Genomic DNA, 27469 nt, shown 5'->3' with positions numbered 1-27469 from the left:
TGTCACAAAGGCGGTCTGGAGAGGGAGCCCTGGCCAAGTGTGGGGGAGGGGATGGGGACGGGGGGGTCCCCAGCGTCTGTCTTTTTTTCTAAAAGTCTCGAAAAGTATGGTTCAAGTTCCCGGGAAAGCCTCTCGTCTGCCTCCAGGCACCTTGTTTCAAGGGGCCAGGCCCCGGATGGGTTGAGAAACGTGATCCTGTCCCCACTCCCATCCCTTGATGCTGGCTTCCGATTTCCTCAAGGGCCAGGCCCTGGCGAAGCATAGCTTGGCTGCCACTGAGACCACAGGGATCACGTGGGCCCCTGGCGACTGTCCCTCCCAGAAGATGGGGTCCCTAGTGGGCTGGTTGGCCTAGCCTGAGTCGGTGCCCACCCCCCCATCCCCCTTCCGGCTCTGGTCACTTGCAGCTGATCCTGCCAGCTGGTCGGTCCTGCTCAGATGGGCCCAAAAAAGAGTCCTGATTTCCTGCCTCCCAGGTCAAGCTGTCCCCAGGGTAGGGCTGTGCGCGACCTCACATACAACTCGAGTGTTCCCCAAGCACCTCAGACACAGCCCTGCCCTGGGCATTGAGCCTCCTTTTGAGCTCTGCCTGCCCCAGACCTCATCCCTGTGCGGATCACAGAGGGATTGTCTTCAGCGTCCATTTCTTCCCGTAGAAGCCCTTCTCATGGCCCAAGAGTGCTCACTTTTGGAACACCTGCGTGTGTCCTTTTCCCATCGCCTTCCCAGACCGTCGGATTCAGCCTCCCTGGAGGCTGCCTCGAAAGCCCTGTTTCCTTTCCGCAGTAGGGGGTTTTGGCTTCTGCTGCCCCCGATCGTGGCCTCCCACGTCCACCTTGGGTCTCCGTGGGTACTTGCCCTTTGAAGGACTTGATTTGGGGCTTCAGCGTGTAGCCTGTCCCATTGAAAGCGAGCATTTCACTGGTGCGCTCCCAGGCCAGCCCTGCTCTCCTTCCCCACGCCCGCCCCTGCCCGCCCTCCACCTCCACCCCCAGGGCCCTGTCCCGCTGTTACCTTGAGGATACATAGAATGATTTTGTTTGCTTTCAGCTTAGACGCTTTTGAACGGGCCTAAGTGACACGAACTCACTCCCAAGGAAATTTCCTACTTGCCGACCTAGACGTGACTGGAGGAAGCCCCCGTCCACGTGCATTGGGAAATAGATGAGGGTCTGGGTGTCAGTCGCACCGAAACCCAAATGAGAGTCGTCCGTCTTCACCGCATGTGGGAGGATAGGATGGTGGGTTTGGTGATGCGCGTTCTCTGGCCGTTGTGGGCGACTTTGTCCTTCATAGTCACTGTGGAGGGGACAGAGTGGCACCTTGGAAAGGCCCGTCTGCGAGGATCCGAGGTCCCTGTCCCAGCTCTGCCACTAAGCAGGGTCATCTGCCCTCTGTGAGCGCCACTGCCCTATTTCTGAAAGGGGAGAGCTAAGAGGGTGTGGAAGAGGACCTCCCGAGGTGCCTTTCAGCCTAAGGACTGGCATCCTGGATGGAGCTCCCAGGCCTAGATTCGGGCCTGCTCCCTGGTCTTTGTGCTTCTAAAGTGGTTTACAAAGCATTCTCTGAGGTCAGTTCCTCCTGTAGGGACATGACCTCGGAGGCTGCGAATTTCGGTGGAGGCCGTCGGTGGCTCCTCAGAAGGGGCCCGAAGGCTGGGGCCTCCTTGGGCGGGCCTGCCTGTGTGGCCTTGCCTGCTGCCCCCCTCCTCGGGCCCTCCCTCGCCCCCTGGGTCCCGTAGGAGCTGCCTCCTTCCTGGTCCCCCTCCCTCCCAGGTGCCAGCCAGGCCCCGGCAGTGGGTTTGTGTGGCACCGTGGGGGTCTTTGTCAGCCGAGTCTCGGGACCCTTCAGTTGGGCAGGCACAAGCCCTGGTGACATCCAAGGCCTGCCTTTCCCAGCCTCGCCCTGCGGCCCCTGCCCTTGGCTTCCGGTCCCTGATGCCCCCAGCCCAGAGGCCCTCCAGCCGCTCCCCTCCCTCGCTGCCGCCAGGGTCTCGGGGTGTCTGCCAGCGTTAACTTCCCTCCAGTATCTGAGGAGCTCCTGGAGGGGTCTTATCCTGGTAGGCACTGGGGCCTTACAGTCAGTCCCAGGCAGTCTCAGTCCCTCCCTCCCCGTGGCTCAGCCATGAGCAGCTCAGCAGGCCGGGCTCCCGTTGGGCAGGAGGGCCCCAGGGCAGGAACAGGGACGGGGCGCCGTCACGCGGGAAGGTGGCGGCACTGGACAGAAATGCCGGCACCTGGCAGTGGCGGATCTCAGCAAACCACAGACAAGCCCCACACTGCCTCTGCTTCTCCTTGGCACCTTCCTTTCTTGGGCCTGCTTTTTGTCAACTGAAAGACACCGTGTAGCACTGAGAAGAGCAATGAGTCGCCAGTCAGGAGGTCGGCCACGGGCCGGGGGTGGGTGGGCACAGCGTGGGCTCGAGAGGAATTCAGACCAGGGCTCTGGTCCCCACCCCGTCACTTAGCAGCACGTGATCCTGGGAAGATTCCCAAGCCCCGTGGCCTCAGGTTCTTCACCTGTGAAGCGAGTGGGTGTGACGAGCCGTGTCTTGTAGGGCTGCAGGGATGCGTGTGAGCTTCGTAAAGCAGCTCACAGGACCTGGCGTCTGTGGGAACGTTGATGATTGGCACTTATTTCTCATATTGTTTGGATCACAGACCCTTCCCCTCTCTCCTCTGGCCTTTGGTTGGGCGGTTTCTTGTCCCGGTCATGTCAGAGAATATGCAGCTCAATAGGATGTGGAAAAGCTAATCAGCCAAACAAGATGTTTCATAAGGAAAACTAAGTAAATTTTCCCAAATAGAGGATGTGTTAAATTCGGGTGCGGAGGAGTGTTCCCAGCGGGATACAACACGAAGCTCCAGGAAATAGAATCAAGGAACAAGGCTTTGCATCCCTCCCAGATGCTCTTCCATCCAAACCATTCCTTTGCTTCATCTCAGCCCCACCAGACATCGAGTCCTTGATTACAATTGCCAAATTACAGTCACGATAATGATTAAAGCTAATTAACACCTTGGGTTCTGGTTCCCCCCCGAACAGGGAAAAGAGGGCCTTTCCCGGACTTCTGGGCATCACGTCAAGGGAGTGTGACCGCATTTCTCCAGATGTTGCATATATAACACCTACTTCTTCACTATGGTCAACAGCAATGCGACAAGAGCCAGGACCCCTTCCTTCCTGCCCGAGTATGAGATTTCTCTCGGGTTTATCCGTGATCCAGAAGGACACCTCACAGCAATGTCACATTTCAGACTTTCCCCCCAAACCCAAGACACACCCTCTGCAGGTCTGGCTGCTGCCACCACCCAGCTTCATCACCATCACCTCCCACAGAAGGAAGCCCCGCTTCCCAAAGGCCCAAACTGCCCTGGCTCGGGGCACTTACACTCCAGGGCTCGCTCCTGGAGCCCCACCGCCTCGTCCCATGTTGACTTGTTCTGTGGGACTTGGGGGACGTCTCACCACCTTCCTCATGTGACTGCGGCTCCTAGACCATCCCCCTAGGTGTGGGTGTGTCCTGCTTTTCCTAGCCTTCCCACTACTAACACAGGCCCTTCCGGAGAGCAGAGGCTCCGTGGAGGTCTGCCGAATAAATAAGCCGGAGAGCAGGGGGCTTACTTACTCAAATCAAGTTTTTCATACTTTCGTAAATCACCGTGCAAGTCCAACTAAACAGAGATAGCTTAGTTTTACAGAATGACAGACAAGGAGGATAAGAAGCAAAAACTCACTACGATTACTTTTATTTTTCTAATTCTTCCCCCATCTATATTACTGCTAAGTACTTTCACATTTCCAGAGCAGTTCTGATTCCGATTCCATGTTATCTGCTTCAGGGTCACAAAATGAAATGGGAGATTTCCCAATCTCTTTTACAAAACAGCAAAACTCTTGTTCTTAAACTGGGTAATTATAAACACATTCTAATCAATGTCATTCACAAAGTTAGAGACTGAAGCTTGTTTAGTCTTCCATTAAAACGAATAACATTTGAAAAATTCCTAAAGAAAACAGATGATATTCCATGTCATCATACACAACAGGTACCCAAAGATGCTACACACCATGTTCCCCCCACTCGCAGGGGCCCTCACTACTTGGAAACTCGACCGCTCTCTCTTCAAACTCAGAGTGAAGGACCAACCTCACTTCCTACCAGTGAACTTGGGCCTGGAAGGAGCCTGGCTGCTGCTCTGGCTCAGGGCCCCTCTTCCTCATCGCTCACACCCTCTGCAGACAGGGATGAGAAGGACGTGGGATCCGAGGTATTGACCCTGAGCAGATGCTCCAGGACCTGCCACTTGCTGGTCTCCGCGTGGGCCCGGGGACCCCACAGGAACTCGTAGCGGGCGGGGTCACAGTGGGACACCTGCCGGTACTCCAGGTAGCCCTCCTGCACCCACACTTTGGTGAGGAGCTCTCTGGGCTCCCCGTAGATGCAGTGCTCCCTCCCGGCACACACACCCACCTTGCTAAGTGCTCCCCACACCTCCTCCTCAGGGGCAATAAAGTCGTCCTCCAGGAGGATCAGGCCCAGGAGCAACACCAGGAGGCTGGGCTTGGGCATGCTCGGCCCGTCACTCAGCATCCCATCGTAGGTGAGGCCCAGGGTGGGGACGAGGACATAGGAGTGATTGCTGGGGTCCACTTCCTTCACGTCGAGGCCAAGGACCAGCTTCTTGCGCTCGGAGGCTCGCCTGAAGACCACGAGGAAGTGGTCCTGGTAATCATTGAGGATGGTCAGCATTTCTGCCTTTGTGGTAGTCTCCTTTGTGCGATACTTGAGGAGCAGGAACGCCACCAGGTCAGCCACCTCCTCATGTAGTGCATGTTGGAGCAAGGACTCGGCATCTTCCTGGTCATGCCAGGTGCTCGGCCCTTCCTCATCCTGGGTGCTGAGGCCGTTGTCTTCAGACTGGCTCCATGGAGGGGTGGCCATGGCAGTGGGGGAGGGGCTCTGGGAGGGACTGGGTCCCCCAGCATCAGCCACCTCCTCCAGGGTGACCAGGAACAGGACAGGGTAAGAGGAGGAGGAGGAGGAGGAAGGGGATGCGGCCCCCTCCCCCGCAGCCCCGAACAATTGCGTCTCCACTGGGGCCTGAAGGCCTGCCTCAGGCTGGCGGAGCTCACTCATCTCGACCAGAGGCATGATGACTGGGGTCAGGCCGCCGACAGGAGTCTGGGCAGGGGTGACAGGTGGGGACCACGGACCTGGGGGAGAGAGGGGGTGTGAGTAGCCTCGGCGGAGAAACGCACCCTGGGCAGCTCTGACAAAGGCCACTTACACGGCTCGCCTGGAGGGGTGCCCTCGGGCCTCACAGGGGCGCTCCTCCTGGGCGGCCTGTCCCCTGCCAACCTGAAGAAGGAAGCGAGCTGGCTCCTCAGGGTGCAGCCAGCGCAGCCCCAGGTACCGACCGGGGCTGAGAGGGGTGTGGGGAGATGCGGTGACTTGGGCCTTGTGGGGTCCCCTCTGCTCTGGGACGGGGAGCCCCTGGGTACACACTCAGGGCACGCGCCTCACCTTGACTCCTGGCGCTGCCTGGGCCTCCTCTGCTCTGTGGCCTGAGGACACGTGCCTCAGACCTGGGCCTTCGCCTCCCGGTTCCTGGAGCCCCTGTAAGAGGAATGGAGGGCGCACCTCGGGTGAAGATTGTGGCACAGCCCTGGGCCTCGGTGCTGGCAGGAGGACTGGGCCGTACTCTGTGAGGTTCCCACTGTCCTGGCGTGGGTGGCCCCCTCTCTGCTCACTCGGGGCAGGGCCTCCCCTTCCCCCTGGCAGGGCCTGGGCCCTCTGTCTGCTGTCCTGAGGCAAAATTCTCAAGACACATTCTCTGCACTGAAAAGCAGGAAGTGAGGACCTCCACATCTGGCCATGGTGCCCAGGGGCTAACAGGGCTCACAAGGGACAACCAAACTCCGTGGGGTCCATCTGTGCTGGGACGATGGGCGGTCGGCTCAGTCTCCGCCTTGACACCCTGCAGGGCCTGGGACAGCTCCCTCTGCTGACTGTGACCCATCTCCTTCAGCCAAGGCCTCACCTCCATAAGACACCAGAAGAGGAAGTGAGCGGCAGTCAATGTACCCACCTATTCCAGGACACGCACGGCTGACAAAAGGGGCAGGGCCGGCTGGGCACCAAGTACTCTGTGTGAGGAGGGGTCTCCCCAGTCTTCTCCTTGACCCTTGCCAGGGCCTGAGGCCAGACCCCCAGAGCAAGGCTCCTGCCTCCCTGAGCCCACCCATCTGGAAATGAGGAGGGGTCAATGAGACAGGTCCTGGCCGGGGTTTCCAGGGCTGACAGTTGGGTCAGGCCAGATTTCTGTGGGCCCCCCCCTTTGTTCCGGGGATTGGGCTCCCCTCCGTCCTCTCTCGGGGTCCACACCTTGACCTACAAATGACCCAATTTCGTTTCGTTTTATGGCTGAGTAATATTCCATTGTATATATGTACCACATCTTCTTTATCCATTCGTCTGTCGATGGACACTTAGGTTTTTTCCATGTCCTGGCTATTGTAAATAGTGCTGCAAAGAACACTGGGGTACATGTGTCTTTTTGAATTATGGTCTTTTCAGGGTATATGCCCAGTAGTGGGATTGCTGGGTTGTGTGGTAGCTCTAGTTTTAGTTTTTTAAGGAACCTCCATACTGTTCTCCATAGTGGCTGTATCAATTTACATTCCTACCAACCGTGCAAGAGGGTTCCCTTTTCTCCACACCCTCTCCAGCATTTATTGTTTGTAGATTTTTTGATGATGGCCATTCTGACTGGTGTGAGGTGATACCTCATTCCAGTTTTGTTTTGCATTTCTCTAATGATTAGTGATGTTGAGCATTCTTTCAAGTGTTTGTTGGCAATCTGTATATCTTCTTTGGAGAAATGTCTATTTAGGTCTTCTGCCCATTTTTGGATTGGGGTGTTTGTTTGTTTTTTAATATTGAGCTGCATGAGCTGTTTATATATTTTGGAGATAAATCATTTGTCCGTTGATTCATTTGCAAATATTTTCTCCCATTCTGAGGGTTGTCTTTTTGTCTTGTTTGTAGTTTCCTTTTGTTTGCAAATGCTTTTAAATTTCATTAGGTCCCATTTGTTTATTTTTGTTTTTATTTCCATTACTCTAGGAGGTGGATCAAAAAAGATCTTGCTGTGATTTATGTCAAAGTGTGTTCTTCCTATGTTTTCCTCTAAGAGTTTTATAGTGTCCGGTCTTACTTTTAGGTTTTTAATCCATTTTGAGTTTATTTTTGTGTATGGTGTTAGGGAGTGTTCTAATTTCTTTCTTTTACATGTAGCTGTCCAGTTTAACCAGCACCACTTATTGAAGAGGCTGTCTTTTCTCCATTGTATATCCTTGCCTCCTTTGTCATAGATTAGTTGACCATATGTGCGTGGGTTTAGCTCTGGGCTTTCTATCCTGTTCCATTGATCTATATTTCTGTTTTTGTGCCAGTACCATATTGTCTTGATTACTGTAGCTTTGCAGTATAGTCTGAAGTCAGGGAGTCTGATACCTCCAGCTCCATTTTTTTCCCTCAAGACTGCTTTGGCTATTCGGGGTCTTTTGTGTCTTCGTACAAATTTTAAGATTTTTTTCTAGTTCTGTAAAAAATGCCATTGGTAATTTGATAGGGATTGCATTGAATCTGTAGATTGCTTTGGGTAGTATAGTCATTTTCACAATATTGATTCTTCCACTCCAGGAACATGGTATATCTCTCCATCTGTTTGTATCATCTTTAATTTCTTTCATCAGTGTCTTATACTTTTCTGCATACAGGTCTTTTGTCTCCCTAAGTAGGTTTATTCCTAGGTATTTTATTCTTTTTGTTGCAATGGTAAATGGGAGTGTTTCTTTAATTTCTCTTTCAGATTTTTCATCATTAGTGTATAGGAATGCCAGAGACTTCTGTGCATTAATTTTGTATCCTGCTACTTTACCAAATTCATTGATTAGTTCTAGTAGTTTTCTGGTGGCATCTTTAGGATTCTCTATGTATAGTATCATGTCATCTGCAAACAGTGACAGTTTTACTTCTTGTTTTCCAATTTGGACTCCTTTTATTTCTTTTTCTTCTCTGATTGCCATGGCTAGGACTTCCAAAACTATGTTGAATAATAGTGGTGAGAGTGGACTTCCTTGTCTTGTTCCTGATCTTAGAGGAAATGCTTTCAGTTTTTCTCCATTGAGAATGATGTTTGCTGTGGGTTTGTCGTATATGGTCTTTATTATGTTGAGGTAGGTTCCCGCTATGCCCACTTTCTGGAGATTTTTTTATCATAAATGGGTGTTGAATTTTGTCAAAAGCTTTTCCTGCCTCTATTGAGATGGTCATATGTTTTTTTTCTTCAATTTGTTAACATGGTGTACCACATTGATTGATTTGCGTATATTGAAGAATCCTTGCATCCCTGGGATAAATCCCACTTTATCATGGTGTATGATGCTTTTAATATGTTGTTGGATTCTGTTTGCTAGTATTTTGTTGAGAATTTTTGCATCTATATTCATGAGTGATATTGGTCTGTAATTTTCTTTTTTTGTAGTATCTTTGTCTGGTTTTGGTATCAGGGTGATGGTGGCCTCATAGAATGAGTTTGGGAGTGTTCCTTCCTCTGCAATATTTTGGAAGAGTTTGAGAAGGATGGGTGTTAGCTCTTCTCTAAATGTTTGATAGAATTCACCTATAAAGCCATCTGGTCCTGGACTTTTGTTTGTTGGAAGATTTTTAATCACAGTTTCAATTTCATTATTTGTAATTGGTGTGTTCATATTTTCTATTTCTTCCTGGTTCAGTCTTGGAAGGTTATACCTTTCTAAGAATTTGTCCATTTCTTCCAGGTTGTCCATTTTATTGGCATAGAGTTGCTTGTAGTAGTCTCTTAGGATGCTTTGCATTTCTGTGATGTCTGTTGTAACTTCTCCTTTTTCATTTCTAATTTTATTGATTTGAGTCCTCTCCCTCTTTTTCTTGATGAGTCTGGCTAATGGTTTATCAATTTTGTTTATCTTCTCAAAGAACCAGCTTTTATTTTTATTGATCTTTGCTATTGTTTTCTTTGTTTCTATTTCATTTATTTCTGCTCTGATCTTTATGATTTCTTTCCTTCTGCTAACGTTGCGGGTTTTTTGTTCTTCTTTCTCTATTTGCTTTAGGTGTAAAGTTTGGTTGTTTTTTTGAGATTTTTCTTGTTTCTTGAGGTAGGCTTGTATAGCTATAAACTTCCCTCTTAGAACTGCTTTTGCCACATCCCATAGGTTTTGGATCGTCGTGTTTTCATTGTCATTTGTCTCTAGGTATCTTTTGATTTCCTCTTTGATTTCTTCAGTGATCTCTTGGTTATTTAGTAATGTATTGTTTAGCCTCCATGTGTTTGTGTTTTTTACATTTTTTCTCCTGTAATTGATTTCTAATCTCATAGTGTTGTGGTCAGAAAAGATGCTTGATATGATTTCAATTTTCTTAAATTTACTGAGGCTTGATTTGTGACCCAAGCTGTGATCTATCCTGGAGAATGTCCCGTGTGCACTTGAGAAGAAAGTGTAATCTGCTGTTTTTGGATGGAATGTCCTATAAATATCAATTAAATCTATCTGTTCTATTGTGTCATTTAAAGCTTGTGTTTCCTTATTAATTTTCTGTTTAGATGATCTGTCCATTGGTGTAAGTGAGGTATTAAAGTCCCGCACTATTGCTACTCCATCTTTCTTTTGATTTCCATTTGCATGGAATATCTTTTTCCATCCCCTCACTTTCAGTCTGTATGTGTCCCTAGGTCTGAAGTGGGTCTCTCGTGGACAGCATATATATGGGTCTTGTTTTTGTATCCATTCAGCGAGCCTGTGTCTTTTGGTTGGAGCACTTAATCCATTCACGTTTAAGGTAATTATCGATATGTATGTTCCTATTCCCATTTTCTTAATTGTTTTGGGTTTGTTTTTGTAGGTCCTTTTCTTCTCTTGTGTTTCCCACTTAGAGAAGTTCCTTTAGCATTCGTTGTAGAGCTGGTTTGGTTGTGCTGAATTCTCTTAGCTTTTGCTTGTCTGAAAAGCTTTTGATTTCTCCTTCGAATCTGAATGAGATCCTTGCCGGGTAGAGTAATCTTGGTTGTAGGTTCTTCCCTTTCATCACTTTAAATATGTCATGCCACTCCGTTCTGGCTTGTAGAGTTTCTGCTGAGAAATCAGCTGTTAACCATATGGGAGTTCCCTTGTATGTTATTTGTCGTTTTTCCCTTGCTGCTTTCAATAATTTTTCTTTGTAACTTTTGCCAATTTGATTACTATGTGTCTCGGCGTGTTTCTCCTTGGGTTTGTCCTGCATGGGACTCTCTGCACTTCCTGGACTTGGGTGGCTATTTCCTTTCCCATGTTAGGGAAGTTTTCAACTATAATCTCTTCACCTATTTTCTCGGGTCCTTTCTCTTCTCATTCTGGGACCCTATGATGCGAATGTTGTTGCATTTAATGTTGTCCCAGAGGTCTCTTAGGCTGTCTTCATTTCTTTTCATTCTTTTTTCTTTATTCTGTTCTGCAGCAGTGAATACCACCATTCTGTCTTCCAGGTCACTTATCCGTTCTTCTGCCTCAGTTATTCTGCTGTTGATTCCTTCTAGTGTATTTTTCATTTCAGTTATTGTATCGTTCATCTCTGTTTGTTTGTTCTTTAATTCTTCTAGGTCTTTGTTAAGCATTTCTTGCGTCTTCTCGATCTTTGCCTCCATTCTTTTTCCGAGGTACTGGATCATCTTCACTATCATTATTCTGAATTCTTTTTCTGGAAGGTTGCCTATCTCCACTTCATTTAGTTGTTTTTCTGGGGTTTTATCTTGTTCCTTCATCTGGTACATAGCCTTCTGCCTTTTCATCTTGTCTGCCTTTCTGTGAATGTGGTTTTTGTTCCACAGGCTGCAGGATTGTAGTAGTTCTTGCTTCTGCTGTCTGCCCTCTGGTCAACATGTGAATTCGTTCAGAGGCCTGAGCAGTGGGAGCTGCAGCCCTGACTCCAGCAGAGGCCTGAGCACCTTTAGCACCGTCTGCAGCCTCAGGTTGAGGAGCAGTAACCTCGGGAGCTGGAGCAGTCCATTCACTGTGAAAGTCCTCCTCGTTTGTGGCTTTTTCTGCAGCCCCTGCCCTTCCTTTCCAATCTCTTCAGGGTCTGTGGAGGTGATTTTCATAGGACACTACAACCAAATTGGAAATCTTGGGATTCCTAAAAGCCCCTTTGTCCAAATAAGATTTCCAAGGTCGGACTTATATAAAGCAAGACCAGAGCTCGATGGCTGTCATGAATATTCTCATATGTTTCTATACTGCCCAGGCCAATGGGACTGTTGTGCTCTAGTAAGTTCTTAACCCGTAGCAAATCAGCAGCTGCCAGCCGTGCACGGGAGCAGAGAGACCTACCTCCCTGCAAGACTCTGCGTGAATTCTGCAAGCGTGCACTTCTAAGCCACCACCCTCCTCACACATCACCACCACCAGCAGCATTGGACTGTGGTGGGAGTGTGAAATAAGCTTTCATCGTCTTCAGCCACAGACATTTTCTGGTCGTTGGCTACAGCAGTTAGCCTACCCTGATTAATATACATTAGAAACAAAAGAGCAGGTCTGTACGACTCAGATTTACCAGGAGAAATGGAGAATGGGCTGAAGAAGACTTAATGTAGTAACAGTGACAACAGGGAGCGTGTAGCATTGATCACCTGTAGCGTTCAACACCCACTTTACAGACAGGGAAACAGAGTTTCAGCTCAATGAAGTGTCACCCAGTGTCCACAAATGTGTGGTCACTACCCAGGCCCCTGCAATTGTCACATCTCCTCTGGTGTGTCACAAGCTGAGGTTTCAAAATGAAAAGTTCTGTGACACTTCTTACACGTTATATCTGTTTGTTTTCAAGAGGACTTTTTAATTTTTCAATTGAGACAAAATTCACAAAACATAAAATTGTTCATTTAAAAGTCTACAGTGGCATTTAGTGCATTCACAGTGTTGTGCAACCACCACCCTATCTAGTTCCAGAACATTTTCATCACTCTAGAAGGAGACCCCGCCACTCCCCATTCGCCTTCCCTCAGCCCCTGGTAACCACCAATCTGTTTTCAGTTTCTCTGGATTTGGCTATACTGGGACAATTCATGTAAATGGAAGCATATATTATATAGGTCTTTGTGTCTTACTTCTTTCACCCAGTGTAATGATTTTGAGATTCATCCACGTTGCACACAGGAACAATTCATTCCTTCTTGCTCAGCAGTGCTCTGTGGTGTGAATGCAGTGCATTACCCATTCATCTGCTGCCAGTTGGGGCTGTTATGAATAGAGCTGCTATGAACATTGTTCTACACATCTTTTTGTGAACATATGCTTTCATATGTGGAATTGCTGGATAATAGGGTAGACGTATGGTCAACTTTTTTTTTAAATTTTATTTATTTATTTTTGGCTGTGTTGGGTCTTCATTTGCTGCACGTGGGCTTTCTCTAGTTGTGGCAAGCAGGGGCTACTCTTCATTGCGGTGCGTGGGCTTCTCACTGTGGTGGCTTCTCTTATTGCGGAGCACAGGCTCTAGGCACGCGGGCTTCAGTAGTTCCGGCATACAGGCTCAGTAGTTGTGGCTCGCGGGCTCTAGAGTGCAGGCTCTGTACTTGTAGTGCACGGGCTTAGTTGCTCCTCGGCATGTGGGATCTTCCCGGACCAGGGCTCGAACCCATGTCCCCTGCATTGGCAGGCAGATTCTTATCTACTGCGCCACCAGGGAAGCCCTGGTCAACTTTTAAAGAAGCTGTTTTCCAACATGTTTGTACCAGTTTATGTTCCCACCAGGAGTGTGTGAGAGTTCTGGTTGCTCCACGCTCTTGCCAACACTTGGTATGGTCAGTCTTTGAAACTTTAGCCTCTTAAATTCAGGCATCACTTGGTGGCCCTAAACTCCAGATTGTGTCACCATAGCCCAGATTTTCTCAACCTCAACACTACTGACATTTTTGACCAGATGATTCTCTGCTGTAGGAGGCAGTCCTGTGCATTGCAGGATATTTAGCAGTGTCCCTGGTCTCTACACACTAGATGCCAGTAGCACCCTGGAGGGATTTCGTCTGGCTGTCCTAACAAGGTATCCCAAACTTAGTGGCTGTAAACAACAGAACTTTATTCTCTCATGGTTCTGGAGTTCAGCAGTCTGAAATCAGTTTTCCTTGGGCAAAGTGTGTCAGCAGGGCTGTATCCCTGTGGAAGCTCTAGGGGACAATCTGTTCCTGGCCTCTTCCAGCTTCTAGGGGCTGCTGGCTTCCTTAGCCTGTGGCCTTGTCACTCCAGTCTTCAAGGGCAGCATCTTCCCCTCTCCCTCTGCTCTGTCTTCACGTGCCCGTTCCATCTTCTAAGGATGCGTGTGATAGCACATGTACTCAGGAGGAACTGCTCTGTCCCTGCCATGTTACCCCATCTGACCCATGCTGCCTCACCCCTCGTACCTCTGTTTCTCCATCTCAGACTTCTCCTCCAAGTTTCAGGCTGTTAGGTTCTAGCTCAGTTTGTCAAAGCCCATCCTCAGATGTGAACAAGAATACACTCTTTTGCAACAACAATAATGTTTGAGACCATTTGTATTGGAGAGGGTGGCCTTAACAGCTTTGGAAGATTTGGGGGGCATTTTGGTTGACTGACCATGATTTTGTCTTTGTAAGAGCATTTTCTACAGTGGTGCATTTGCCTCCACGGCTGTAGGAGATGGACAGAGAGGAGTCCTTGACCAAGGGAGGGACAAGAGAGGAGAGTCAGCCGTGTCACAAGCCAGGACGCTGCTGCTGCCTTGCAGAGGGCAAGGAGGCTGGGCGCCGGAGAGAAGGGGAGATGGAGGGAATAGCCTTATAAATTAACAACTTCTTATTTAGGAATCCCTTTAAGAATGTGTTTAAGAGTATAGTCATGGGACTTCCCTGGTGGTCCAGTGGTTGAGAATCTGCCTTTCAATGCAGGGGACGTGGGTTTGAGCCCTGGTCGGGGAACTAAGATCCCACATGCCGCGTAGCAACTAAGCCCGTGGGCCGCAACTACTGAGCTCGCGCGCCTCAACTAGAGAGCCTGTGTGCTGCAAACTACAGAGCCCACACGCTCTGGAGCCCTGGAGTCCACGCGCCACAACTAGAGAGAAGCCCGCGTGCCGCAACAAAGATCCTGCGTGCCACAACTAAGCCCCAACACAGCCAAATAAATAATAAATAAATTTTTAAAAAATAATAAAATTTTAAAAAAGAGTATAGTCATATGTTCTTATAAATATATATTAATGAAGAATCTACTTGTTGACTTCATACTTGTGAAGAATATATTCATGAATATACACTTGGACATGGTTGGTATCTTGAATGTCCTTGCAGCTCCATCCTTCATGTAAATGGAAGGACAGCCATGGGGAATGTGCTTTCGGGGTGGACACCCCACCATCTCACCCTCTTTGTGGGTGGTAGCCTTGGCCACATTGTCAGACCAATCTCTTCTCAACAGGGAACAAGGCAGAGACTAATGGAACAGTCCTTGCAATACCATCACGAACTGGCTCTTGATTAATTGGCTTCAACAAATGCGTGTTCAGCTTCTCAGCTGCCTGGGGGCCATCTCCACGTGGTGCCAGTCAAGTCCCTGAAGTAGGACCTAGTTGACCCGCTCACCTCCCATTCCCTGTCGGTGCCTGTGCTTCTCCGCAGGGCCCCGGGCCCCAGCCGTTCTCCAGCCTCACCACCCCTGGCTTGGGTCAGGCCTTCCTCGGCTCTTCCCTAAAGAGCTAGAAGCTGCTGTTTGGAAATATTCTAAACCCAGGGAAAACAGAGAAGAACATGATGAAGGTGATATGACCGCCCCCAGCTTTCTCAAGTCTTAATCTATTTGCTTCAAAAAAATTTTTTAAGAAATAAAAGTTTAAAAGATGATTCGCTTGAAACTCTCCCATTCCCCTTCCCCCTTTCTCCCCACCTCGCTATCCTCACTAGGCGCTTAGCTTTTCCAGGCATGTTTTTAGACTTTTACTACTTACATATGTGGCCATAACAACAGGTAGTGATGTTTTATTTGTGTTTTTTTAACAGGTCTACTGAGATATAATTTACGTGCCATAAAATGCACCATTTGAACTGTTTCAATGATCTTTAGTAAATTTACTGAGTTGTGCAGTCGTTACCACAGTCCAATTTTGCTTTTTGTTTTAAACAGCTTTATTGAGCTACAGTTCACATCCCATACAATTCAGCCATTTAAAGTGTAAAGTTCAGTGTTTTTAGCATATTCACAGAGCAGGCCCAGTCCAGAACACTGTCATCGCTTCCAAAAGAAATTCCATCCCCACTAGCAGTCAATCCCCACCTCCTACCCCGTCCAGCCCCCAGCAACCACAGATTTATTTCTGTCTTTATGGATTGGCCTATTCTGGACATTTCTTATAAATGGAATCATACGATATGTGGTCTTTTGTGACTGCTCCATCCCTGTAATCAACAGACTTTTATGGAAGAACTACTGCATACCAAACACTGGTGTGGGACTATGTATGGAATTTAACAGCACGCACGGACAGTTTAGATCTTGACTTGTGCAACTTCTAGTTTATTGCTATTTTTGTAAAGCCGTTACAAAAGAGTGACTATATATAAAAGATACATGAATATCGGTGTGGGTGTGTGGCTGACGTGCACCTGGGGTGTTCTGAGGCAGCCCTGGAGGAGGAGGAGGAAGGTGGATTCTGAACCCAAGTCTAGTCCTGAGGGAGGACCGCTCAGCCCCAGAACGCGCTTGGGGCCGGGCGCTCAGGTAGTGTTACCTTCTCTTTTGCTCCCAAGACAAGTACAGCTGGAAGGACAGGTGAATGAGCACCTACAGGGGCACCTGGACAAGATTTACCACCTCAAACAGAATCTGGCCTGCACCGAGGAGAGAATGGCCTATCTGTCCTACGAGAGAGCCGAGGAGATATGGGTGAGAACCTCACAGTGGGACCTTGTGAGAAGCGGCCAGTGAGAAGGCCGTGAGGACGAGAGAAGCAGAAGATGAGTGAATCCGCTCTGACACCCCTGAACCGAGGGAAGAGGCAGATCCTCAAGCTGTGCCCCACAGCGTCCCGTGTTCCCGTTCATGCTGCCCTTCCCCCGGCTCCGGCTCCGCCTTAGCTGATCTGGGAACTCGCGCACTGAGGCTCCGGTACCCCCGGGTGGCGGGGGATCGGGGTGACAGCGTCACTCTCTTCCTCCTGCAGGAGGTTATGGACACGTTCAAGAGCCGTGTAGCCAAGCTGGAGGCTCTGCAGCAGGTGACCCAACTGGAGGCGACAGAGAGTGTGCATAGCCGGCCACCGTCCTCCTGGTCCTGGTCCTGGTCTCCAGCGCCTGCGCACGGGCACCGCGTTCCTGCTCGTCGGGCTGGACGCCCTGGCCTGGCAGAAGCAGCATGCCATCCCCGCCGCAGACTGGCAGGCCTGGGTCCCCTCCAGATGGAGACTGTGTTCCGGGGGTTCCAAGCCTCTACCAGAGGGGCCTTAAAGGGCCTGGCTTCGCTAGCTCCTCCCGCCTCTCCAGACAGCTGCTTCTCGGCTCTCCCTTTCTTGTTCCATCACCAGCAGCCCAATGAGAGGTACGTGGACGCCCGCCCGCCTTGCGCTCGCCTTTCTTGCGATCCTTCTGCCCCGTGTGTAGACATGAGGCTTAGAAAAGATGAGCAGCTCCAAAGTACGGTGCTGCGCCCCTCTCTCCCCCACGTGCTCTCTCACGACCCAGTGACCCAGCGCTCAGAGGCTCGGGTGCCCCAAAACTGCAGTGGCAGCCTCTATGACTCGGTTGCTTTTGGCAGAGAGAAACTACATTTATTTCACAGGGATGGAAAAAAGGGGCAGGGGCGGGGTGGCCAAAGCCCCGGAGGGTGGGGGCGGTTACGTTGTCCAGTGGGAGACAGACGACTCAGGCAGGTGAGACCGAAGAGACAGATGAAGCTTCTGCTTTGCAAACGCTGGAGAGCTCAGAGCTGTCTTCCACCTTCTTCCCAAAAAGCTGCAGCTTCGAAACCGGCAGGACAGAAAGTGTCACTGAGCAGAGGAAAGCGTTCATTCAGTGCCACCTGGATGGCTTACACATTCACAGTCTACAGGAGAATGGAGGAAGCCTCCAGTTACTCCTTGCGCATGGGGATGGTCTATTCCTGAGTATTCGATTATCTAAGTCATCTAATTTAGCAGTTGACAGTGACTACTGTGGGCCCAATTGTGTTCCCCCAGAGATATGTTCAAGTCCTGACCCCTGGAGCCTGTGACTGTGACCTTATTTGGAAATAGAGTCTCTGCACATGTGATTAAGATGTATATTATCATGAGGTCATGCTGGAGTAGGGTAGGCACTAATCCAATGACTGGTGTCCTCATGAAAACAAGGGAATTTGGAATCAGACACAGAGGGAAGGTAAAGGCAGAGATTGGGGAGACTCATCTACAAGCCAAGGAACACCAAAGGCTACGGGTACCTGTCAGGACCTAGGAGAGGGGCCTGGAACAGACTCTCCCTCAGAAACAACCAACACTGCCCACACCTTGATCTCAGATTTCTTGCCACCAGAACGATCGTCTCTTCAGCCAAGAGAGTCTTCTGGCATCAGGAGGGCTCTGTGCTTTACTGCTCCACCCCTAAAGGCATGCGGGCTGTGCTCACTTCTCAGATTGTATCTCCTGTCGTCACTGAGTTAAGAACAATGCTTTGAGAATACAAAGCAGAGGCATTTGCTGTATATTTTGGGCCTCTTCTCGACTACGTCCAGCTACTTCAACATGAAAACTCTTAAAAAAACCATAATTGCTGAAATCAATAGCATTGGGCCGGACAGCAGAACTGACTCGGCTGAAGAGCTGGCAGATGAGGCTGAGTCAGTTCTGCTGTCCGGCCCAATTCTTATGTTATTTTTTTTTTAATTTATTTATTTATGGCTGTGTTGGCTCTTCGTTTCTGTGCGAGGGCTTTCTCTAGTTGCGGCGAGCGGGGGCCACTCTTCATCGCGGTGCGCGGGCCTCTCACTGTCGCGGCCTCTCTTGTTGCGGAGCACAGGCTCCAGACGCGCAGGCTCAGTAGTTGTGGCTCACGGGCCCAGTTGCTCCGCGGCATGTGGGATCTTCCCAGACCAGGGCTCGAACCCGTGTCTCCTGCATTGGCAGGCAGATTCTCAACCACTGCGCCACCAGGGAAGCCCTTCTTATGTTATTGATTTCAGCAATTCTGGGTTTTTTTAAGTGTTTTGATGTTGGAGTAGCTGGACGTAGTCGAGAAGAGGCTGGAAATATACAGCAAATGCCTCTGCTTTGTATTCTCAAAGCATTGTTCTTAACTCAGTGATGATAGGAGATACAATCTACATACTGGGCGCCCACTCTGTACTAGACTGTGTCCTCGGGGCATCAGCAGTAAACCAAAAAGAGCAAAATTCCATGTCTTTGTGGAGCTCAATTCCAGAAAATTCTCTCTGAATGCAACAGGAAGGGATAACAGTGTGGAAAGGGTGAAAGCAAAGTTCGAAAGTCTGGAGAGTCTGGAAGTGCAGACAACTGTAGAGGAGGGGGAGTTCCAGAAGGGGAGAATGGAAAGGCTCAAGTAAAGACAATATTTGGCAAGATGGCCTAGGATTCCACAACCAAAAGCCAGACCTAAAAAGAGACCCACGTGAGAGACAGGAAACAGTGGTCAGGTGTAGAGCTATGCTCTGGGTGTTGAGGTGCCAACAGTGGAGTCCAGGGCACTCCTTTGTGGTGCCGGTCCTACTTGATACTTAAACGTTACCATGGTGAGATGGGATGCCCCTGAGGGGGTGGTATTTCTGACCCACAGACCTTGCTGGTCATCATCAAGTCACATCACAGCTGCACCTTAGTGAAGTGGACATGATGGATTCAAGGACGAATAAGGCAAATTGCACTTGGAAGATGATGAGCCTCAATCACCTGTAACCTACTAAGAGGCCTAGGACTTGTGGGCTGCCATCTGGCAAGACCACAGCATGTCCTGCCTGAACTAACCCATAAAGTCACAACAGCCAAAGATCAGCACAGGCAAGAAGGGCCTCTTTGTGTCCTGGTCACTGTTAGGGCTTGAAGATGGAAAGATTAAGTTCAAGAGAAGAGTTGTGTCTATGAAATCAAGAAGGGCATGCCTAGGGGACATGTAGACACGTTCTGGCAATCCTAGGCTGTCTGAGCTCCGGGCTCGCCCAAAGGCCAGCAGAGGGGAGGGGCACGCAGCACACAGTACACTGCGGGAAATGCCCACCCTCAGGCCCAGATCATAAAGGGATCCAGAGGGAGGGCTGGCTGGGGCTGGGTCGCGTGCTGAGCCTTCCCTGATTATTGTCCTGGAGGTCATTGTCAGCCTTCCCACAGACACGCTTCCAGGTGGGAGCCATCACTGGGCTCTTCCAGGGTCCACTTCCAGTTTGCTCTGTCAACTGCGTGACTTACCTGCCGGTTCATAAAGACATAGATAATGGGGTTGTAGATAGTGGCACTTTTGGCGCAGTAGGATGGCAGGGCGGCCACCAGAGGGTGGAAGGCGTAGCCAGGGTGGGCAGCGGCGAAGCATGCAAAGAATGTGTAGGGCCCCCAGCAGAGGCAGTACGTGAAGATCATCACCATCACTATGCGGGTCACCTCCTTCTCCGCCTTCTGGGTGGACTCGGATTCTTTCTGCTGCTTCGCCACCTGGGGGAGACAGAGAGTCGCCCCGGGGGCAGTGAGTGGGAGAACCCCTCAGGACTCCGTACCCCAGGGGATTCCCTGCTGCTGCTGCTTGGGTAGCTAGTCAGGGAGGGTAGTGGGGAGAAGCAGATGGGCCCAGCTGTGTGCGGATACCTGTGGGAGTCGGCTAAGTTGCTTCTGGTCCCTGACTGCCAACATGGTGAGGGGAGCGAGAAGGGGGGCAGGCCACACACTGAAGGCAGCGAGGGGAGGGGAGCTTATCTCCAGCCCGTGGCCTCCACTCCACAAAGAGCTCATAAGCACGTGCTGATCCGATTGTGGGCACAAGCAGCTTCGTAGAGGAAAGGTGCCACCCCAGAGGCCTCTTATTCCCTGTGCCAGGCAGGAGCCCCACAGGGACAGATGGCACCTCCAGATCAAGCTGATTGTAGGTAAGCTGATTGACAAAGGGACAACGTACGCACGGTGTTCAGGACCCCGATCTCATTCTCCTGCTTACACGATCGTGTAAGACTGCACCCCAGGGTACGAGCTGCCGCTGAACACGTCCGGGCCACACGAGGTCTCCAGGCCGTGGGGCCAGTACCTGGGGAGAAGGGCCGGCAGCCCGTCCCGAAGTGGGCAGGGGCCCGGACCCCCGCCCGCCCCAGCACACCACTGACTTGGGTAAGGTTGTTGGGCTTTTTTATTGAGGTGAAATTCACATTACATGAATTAACCGTTTTTGAACAATTCGGAGGCATTTAGTACGTTCACACTGTTGTGCCCCTGCCACCTCTGTCTGGTTCCAGAACACTTTCATCGCCCCCAAAGGAAGCGCCTCAGAAGGACTGTAGTAAATCCTTGTCCGTCTCTGCTCTCACGTTCCCGTCTTTCTTTATTGAGGTAAAATACACATGACATAATTATGAGGTTTGCTACATTCACAGTGTTGTGCATCCGTCACCACTGTCTGCTTCCACAACATCTTCATAGCCCCGATCACACCCCCTTTATACGAAGGGAAGGCGAGGCACCCTCTCGTCTTAACACCTGTGAACCCCTGAGGATTCAGCGAGCACACGTTCAACGATGGCAGCCATTGTGGGCCTGGGAGCGTGAGGAGGGGGACAGACAGAGCCTGGTTTCCCACAGTGATGGAAGCTTCCCCAACAAGGACCACACCCTCTCCAGACACCACAAGAACTTGTTCACGAGCTTGCAGTGGAAGATACGAATGCAACGGCCTTGTCCCGTCCAGCCCCCTCAAACACCTGAGCCGTTTCCTTGGAAGTTCGGGACTTCCCCCAAAGGATCCGCCTGGTAAGGACACTGGTAACCAACAGCCCAGGTGTACCTACGACCCAAGGAGCCTCGGAAAGGGGGGCCCCTCAGCAGGTGCAAGAAAGAGGCCTGGGGCAGAGTGGGCAAGGGGGCTCTGGAATCCAAACGTGCCTGTGGCCTCAGCCGGCAGCGTTTCTCTGTGTGTTCTCATGAGCTGCCCCTGTTTGGGAGAAACAGACCTTTCCAGAGGCTTGGAGACCACGTGGCCCATTTCCACGTTGCAGCCAGGCAGATTCACGCGTTCACAGACAGTGCACGCTCCAAGGGGTCTCAGGGAGAGTCAGGGCCATCCTCACTTTACTCGTGGAGCCACAAAGGCCCAGGGACAGGAAATGATTTGCCCCAAGGTCACAAAGGGAATCACGAGTTTGACCCTCCCTGCTCTGTTCTAAACTAATCGCCTTCCTGGCACCCTGGCATCCTTACCTGCTCCAACCAAAGATGGGTGGAGCTGTCCACACAGCAGCCCAGATCCAGGAGAAGGCAATGCCCGCGATGGCCAGCTTGGCATCAAATCTCACGTTGCCAAAGGGCTGGCAGACCACCATCCACCTCTCCCAGGAAATGATGGCCAAGGACCAGAGACCGGTGATCCCTGCAGGGGGAGGAGCAGACAGAGGAGGGCTTTGAGTCAACACTTTTCAAGATCAAGAGGACACCCCCCACCTACCTGCAAAACCTAATTCTCCAAAAAGTGTTTTCCGGTCCGGGGAGCAGCGGATCTCTTGGTCAGTTTCTTTCTCTAACCCCTGCTTTCCCGGCTCCTTCCCCATTGGGCCTGCACCCGCCTCCCCTTGCCTTCTCTGATTTGGCCTCATGGCCCACCTCGCTTCCCATCTCTCTTTTACTCGGCCACCAGCCTTTCTTGTGATGCTGTCAGTGCAACTCCTGATGGCCACGTACACACCTGAGGCCACACTGAGGTGCTGCATTCCCAGCCCAGAGCAAGGAAACAGGACGTGTGCGGTAAGCTGTGCCCTCCTGCCGGTGGGCAGGCCTCCCCTCAGCCCAGGCCTCTCAGCACCACCCACCATGCAGCGGTCCGTGGATGGAATCCGGGGCTCCATCAACTGGGGTGGGGAAAATGATGTCTTTGTTTCCACTAAGCTCTACTGGACACTTGGCCTTCTTTACTTCCATTACGAGTGTGGTAGCATTAGCAGTGCCCGTGACTTGGTCACTTTACAGGGATGGCAGACATTTCCCAATATGACTATATTCATTACTACTTTGACATTTCAGTGGCTGTCTGGCCAGATACAGTTATTTGATACCTTAATAAAGAATAGCGTCACGAATACTTCTAAAAATACTGTTAATACTAATACTTTTGATGAGGGATTATGTCGCTAATTAGTGTTTAATACTTTGATAACTATATTTCAGTATCATTGGCTTCCTTTGTAATCCTATGGCTCTCATTGTGCACGTTTGCCAACGTTCTTCTAAGAAGGGGTCCACGGGCTTCCCCAGAGGGCTGAGGATGTCTGTGGCCCCAAAACTGGTGACCCGAGAACAGACCTCGAGCAGTTACAAAGGCAAGACAGACGTAAGTGAGGAGCCACCCAGGGGGGCCGGGCACCAGCTACCGAGGTGCATGGAGTGTTTGAACTTGGGATGGACTTTCTCTGCCTAACTTCCCTGGTAAAGTAACTTGGTGGAGCTGACACCACTAGTAATTCAAGTCATTGACCAGGTCCCCGCTCCCATGTCCCTCTAATCCTAGTGTCTTTCTGTCATTCTCTCCTCAGAATCTGAATTGGAGATCACTTCAGGCGGCAACAAGACAAACCCAAGTTAGATGTGGGAGCTAAGGACCCAGGCATTGTGACCAGGTGGCCCTGGGAAACTTGAAAAATGGGAAGGCAGCTGCAAGCCTTCGCTGCTTTGATGGCCGGGGGCCTGGAGACAGGCTGCACGTGGTGAGTGCTGTGGCCCTTGGGCTCCCTGTCATCTCGGGTGGACGCCAAGCTGCAACCCCACAGCCCTTGGTTCTGTCCTGGGGACGTGGTGCAAGGGCCTCTGAGGCGTCCTTGGCCTTATCAGGCCTGCCTGGGTGCCTCTTCTTCGTGGGCCCTTGGCAAGGAAACCCCGCTACCCTGACCTTGCCTGGCACCCAGTGCAGACCCACACCCTGCTGTACCTGGCTCAGCCCTCGCTCCCTCACTCAGCCTCCCCGCCGTCAGCCAGCCTCCTCCCGGTCTCCCCATGGGGTCCCCTCCTCCCCACTCCTCAGCGTGCCGTCCTGGGCCTACCGCCTCCCGCTGTCTGCTCACCCGTGCTCTGGCCACCCAACCAGCCCAGCCGTCTGTGCCCCTTCCCGCTGACTCAGCATTCGGCTCCCTCATCGCCTCCGCCTCCAGCTCACGCTCCTCTGAGAGTACTGATGATGCCACGTGCGCACCATCTGGGATGGGAGCCCCTCAGGGCTCGGGCCCCGTGTGCAGCATCCTAGAGGCCTTACAGCACGGAGCCGGGAGCGCAGGTGCTTCTGGCCCAAGTTGACGTGACCAGGGTCACAGCCCATGGAGATATTAGCAATGGGGCTGGTAGGATCTAGTTTCAATATCTCGGAGGCCTCCCCTCCCACACTGTTCTGAGGTTATGTGGATCTGTCTGTCCCCGTTCAGAGATGTGCCTCAATCACGCCCCAGAGGCACACCTGCGGATTTCGCCACATGAGTGTTTCCTTTACGCACGGGAGGCTGTGCCCAGGCCTGTGCCCAGGCCCCGGTTGGCTTACCACACAAGGAGACAGTGTAGCCCTCCACGATGCACAAGGGGTGGCCCAGCACAAAGTAGCCGTACATCTGGTTCACAATGCTGATGGTGCCGGCGATGATCGTCTCCGCCAGGTCAGCGATGGCCAAGTTCACCAGGATCCAGTTCAGAGGGTGGCGCAGCTTCTTGAACTTCATGGTGGCTGCCAGCACGAGCCCATTCGTGAAGATGGAGGCGATGACCACAAAGACCATCCAGACACTGGTGAGGTGATACACCCATCGGGGAGCGATGTGGTAATTGGGGCCATCGAAGGGGTCTGGAGGCAGGAGACACAGAGTGAGGAGAGGAGCTGTGCAGCAGCTCCACCACCTGGACAGCTACATCTCTGCCGCCCTCCCCACCCCATGAGAATCTCCCCTCAGCCCCCCTGCCTTCCGCCCGCCGCACTCACCTTTGCGACTGGTCTTTCCCTCTAGCTTTGCCCATCTGCAGACAACCTTCCCTCCATTCTGTCTCTCGAGCTCGAGGCCATGGCCTGCTAGATGCCTGCACGGGCATCCTTGAACTTAACAAAGCGGAACTCCTCATCATCGCTGCCGGGTGTCGCTCCCCCGTCTGATCTGCGCCCCGCCATATGCCAGGTCGGCCTCCTGGAGTGTGGTTGGCTGGCTTCCTCCCCTCCCCTGAACCCTTCTGCGCCTGGGCCTCATTCGCCCCTACCACAGGGAGCTCCCAGAAACCTGTCGACAGTATCTGCAGCCACGCTAGATACCACAGGTTCCCGAGGAACAGGCCTCTGACAACTTAACACCTGTGTAGTGCCAGTTTCTGTGCAAAAGGGAGCAGAGGGGAAGCCCTGGGGTTGCTGATGGGCCCGAGAACAGCAACCCCCCAAATTGCCAGCAGATCTGACCCAGAAAGTCCAATGGGTTAGTGTGAGAAAAGCAGCTGGAACTAGGAGGTGTGTGGAATGCTCTGGCTCGCAGGCAAGCGAGAGGGGCTGGGACGGTTTCAAAACAAGGCAGCCCGACCGTCCTTCCTGGACAACCCATGGAGTCTGAATCAGGCAGGGACGAGGGCCGTGTGTGGCACGGACGGGACAGGAGCATTCCAAACGTGGGAAGCAAAAAGAGGGGGCCTCGGGCAGCACAACAAGAGCAGGCGCACCGGCCTGCCCCCTTCTCCTGAAAGTTTCAGGTCTAATTTTGTGAAGAAATGAGCATGAGAAGGGTAGCACAGTCAACTCCCAGGTAAGGGTCTCCTGAGAAATACAGGGCGGGAGGGAATTGGGTACGGGGGCTGGCAGGAAGCAAGATTTCTTCCAGTATACCTTGTTTTCTAGATTTTAATTTGGAGCCTTGTAAATATTTTATTCCATAATTATAAAACAACATTAAAATTTAAAAAGCAATCCCTGAAAAATCAAAAATAAAACAAATGGACCTGACCGCATATGCACTCGGTGGCATGGTCACATAGAGAGGGGCTACTCGGAGGGACTCAAAAAGACGCTAGTTTGCCTATTCGAGCCTAGTGGCACGTTCCCAAAGGATGAAAAGACCTGTCCAAAGGTTAAGCTTTGGGTAATCATGTTGTTGGCGAGAGTGTTGGCATCATGATTCTGAGACCATTTTGAGTGTGTTTGAGATAAAGCAAATGAGTAATGAAATGATATTCTAATTCCAACTCTACCCACAGCCCTTAAGAACACGATTCTTAGTGGGAGAGAAAGGAGACGCAGAGGTCAAACCCAACTGGCTCCACTGGGGAACCAAGTCACTATTTGGAACTGGGCGAAATAGAAGGAGACTCAAGCATCTCTTCTGCCTTTCCCACGCACACCGTGTCCCTGGGGAACCCGATAGCACGTGAGAGCCTGTTTCTCTTTATCAAAGTAGTTAAGCTAATAAATGAAGACAGGGTCAGAAGAATCCCAGTGTCACCATTTCGAAGTCCCCAGTAGTTTAATGGGTCCTGGCATTGAGTGTCAGCAGCTGCCAACACTGTGGAAAAAGGGACACCCTCCTAATGGAGCGGGCTTGCCCAAACACCTGACACATCCGCCTGGCTGCCCGGCAGACCTTCAGCTCGACAGCTAGTTGACGGAAACAGGCGCAGCAGAAGGGTGTGGGGAGCCGTCAGCCAAGTCTGAAGTGGGTGAGTCTGGGGACAACAGACTCGCTTTCTCCAACAAATAAATTGCAAGGAGGTTGAGGGGGAACCTCTAAAAGTATGACCTTGTGGTTATGTTTTTAAAGAGTCCTTTCCTCTTACAGGTACCTACCGAAGATTTACAGAGGAAATGATGTGATGTCTTGGATCTGCTTCCAGAAATCGGCAGGAGTGGTTAGTGGAGGGGTTAGAGATGAAATAAGACAAGTGATGGATACCCGGGGGCCATTATACTCTCCCCCTTACTTTGGTAGACACTTGAACTTTTGAAAAAATTTTACAATAAGGAATCTTGTGCATCGATGAAGCCCCAGCGGCCTCCAGGGAGAGCATTGTTGTGTCTACATCGAGGACGTTCTGGGGTGCAAACAGGGAGGTCAAGGTGAACTTCACGGTTCTCAACCAATTCGGCTTGGGAACCCTGTTGCTGGTCCTGCTCTGGCTGTCAAGGAGCTGGTGTGGCTTCTGGAAACTGCAGCAAGTGAGACATTCTTAAAGGAACTGAAGGTCTTTGGTTTAAAGAAGGGACCCGGGGAGGGGGGCCAGGGGCTGAGGGTCATTACACTCCTCAGGTCTCTGATGGGCTGGCATGCCCAGGGCAGAACTCGGGCTGCCTCGATGGAGTTTTTGGCTTTCTTTTGGGCCGAAGCCCTCTCTGCTGGGACAGCTCGGAGCAGAACAGCTGCCCCGGGAGCCGAGCTAGCCTCTTCCCTAGCATGTACCGCCAGAGGCCATGGGCTCTGGGCGTGAACTTGGACAAGATGGCCACCACGGTCTCTTCTACCCTTAGGCTCTCGAAGTCACTCACCCTCCTCCGGGCCAACCCAGCCTCCCACTCCTGCTGGTGGTCTCCATTTGGCTTTGGGAGATGCAAAGATGAGTCAGGCCCAGTTCCCTCCCTGGAAGCTCAGGGATGAGTGTAATAAGCGCTCACTAGCAGTCTGGGACCACACGGGAAGAGTTCCTGAACTTTCCTGGGGCGGGAATTCTCAAAGGGTCTGGGAAGCCCATGTGGTTTGAAAATGCACATTCGATATTACGGTGTCCTTTTATATTCAGAGAGGACCCCCCCCCATTCATGTTATCATAAAGGCTAAGAAAGAAGGCCACTCTGGCCTGTGTCCCAGGAGGGCCGTTCCAGCCAGCATGACCCAGCCTTGGCACCTACTCGCTCACCTCTGGTGGAGTTGCTGTTGGTGTAGGTGAAGACGCTCCCCTGGGTGCTGTCCTCAAAGCTGGTCTGTGGCTGCCCACCTGCAAACCTTTGAGGGCCCCACTGCTGGGCCATGGCTCTGGAAAGCCCTGTCCCCAATGCCTGCCAGCCCTGGCGCTGCCCGGCGGTCACGGTGCTTTATACCAGCCTGCAGGATCAGCCCAGGCCTCCTCACCTTAAAAGCTCCCAAACCTTTCACCATCTGATCTCTTAATTGGGCCTGGGACTTAGACCTCCTACCTCCCCACCCCTGGGCCTCCTGGCTCCTAAGGCGAGCCCACGAGGGCGGCTCAGAGGGATTTGCTGGGAGCCAGACTCAG

General features: G+C 51.4%; 3 protein-coding genes across 3 annotated transcripts in view; 1 reads left to right on the top strand and 2 right to left on the bottom strand.

Annotated features, from left to right (window-relative positions):
• Nucleotides 1–16535, top strand: part of TEX28 (testis expressed 28) — a 69256-nt gene extending 52721 nt beyond the window's left edge. Inside the window, 4 exon segments of the mRNA XM_061178258.1 lie at nt 15840–15975; nt 16253–16352; nt 16355–16384; nt 16387–16535. Coding sequence (XP_061034241.1) covers nt 15840–15975; nt 16253–16352; nt 16355–16384; nt 16387–16535 — 415 coding nt within the window.
• LOC133082649 (melanoma-associated antigen 10-like) lies at nt 4205–5140 on the bottom strand. The gene is made up of 2 exons (XM_061179315.1): nt 5012–5140; nt 4205–4861 (listed from the first exon to the last, which is right to left on the bottom strand). The coding sequence occupies exons 1-2, from the start codon at nt 5138–5140 to the stop codon at nt 4205–4207; spliced, it is 786 nt and encodes a 261-aa protein (XP_061035298.1).
• Nucleotides 16536–16949: 414 nt separating the features above from the next.
• LOC133081950 (long-wave-sensitive opsin 1-like) lies at nt 16950–27224 on the bottom strand. Its single transcript, XM_061178256.1, is given in 6 exon segments — nt 16950–17045; nt 19481–19735; nt 20108–20303; nt 21467–21635; nt 23784–24080; nt 27113–27224. Coding segments are annotated over 6 exon segments (1125 nt in total).
• Between the last annotated feature and the right edge of the window lie 245 nt (nt 27225–27469).

This window comes from Eubalaena glacialis, chromosome X (assembly GCF_028564815.1).
Source record: "Eubalaena glacialis isolate mEubGla1 chromosome X, mEubGla1.1.hap2.+ XY, whole genome shotgun sequence".
Lineage (NCBI taxonomy): Eukaryota > Metazoa > Chordata > Mammalia > Artiodactyla > Balaenidae > Eubalaena > Eubalaena glacialis.
The sequence above is the reverse complement of the archived record's forward strand: the minus strand, read 5'-3'. Positions and strand labels throughout refer to the sequence as shown.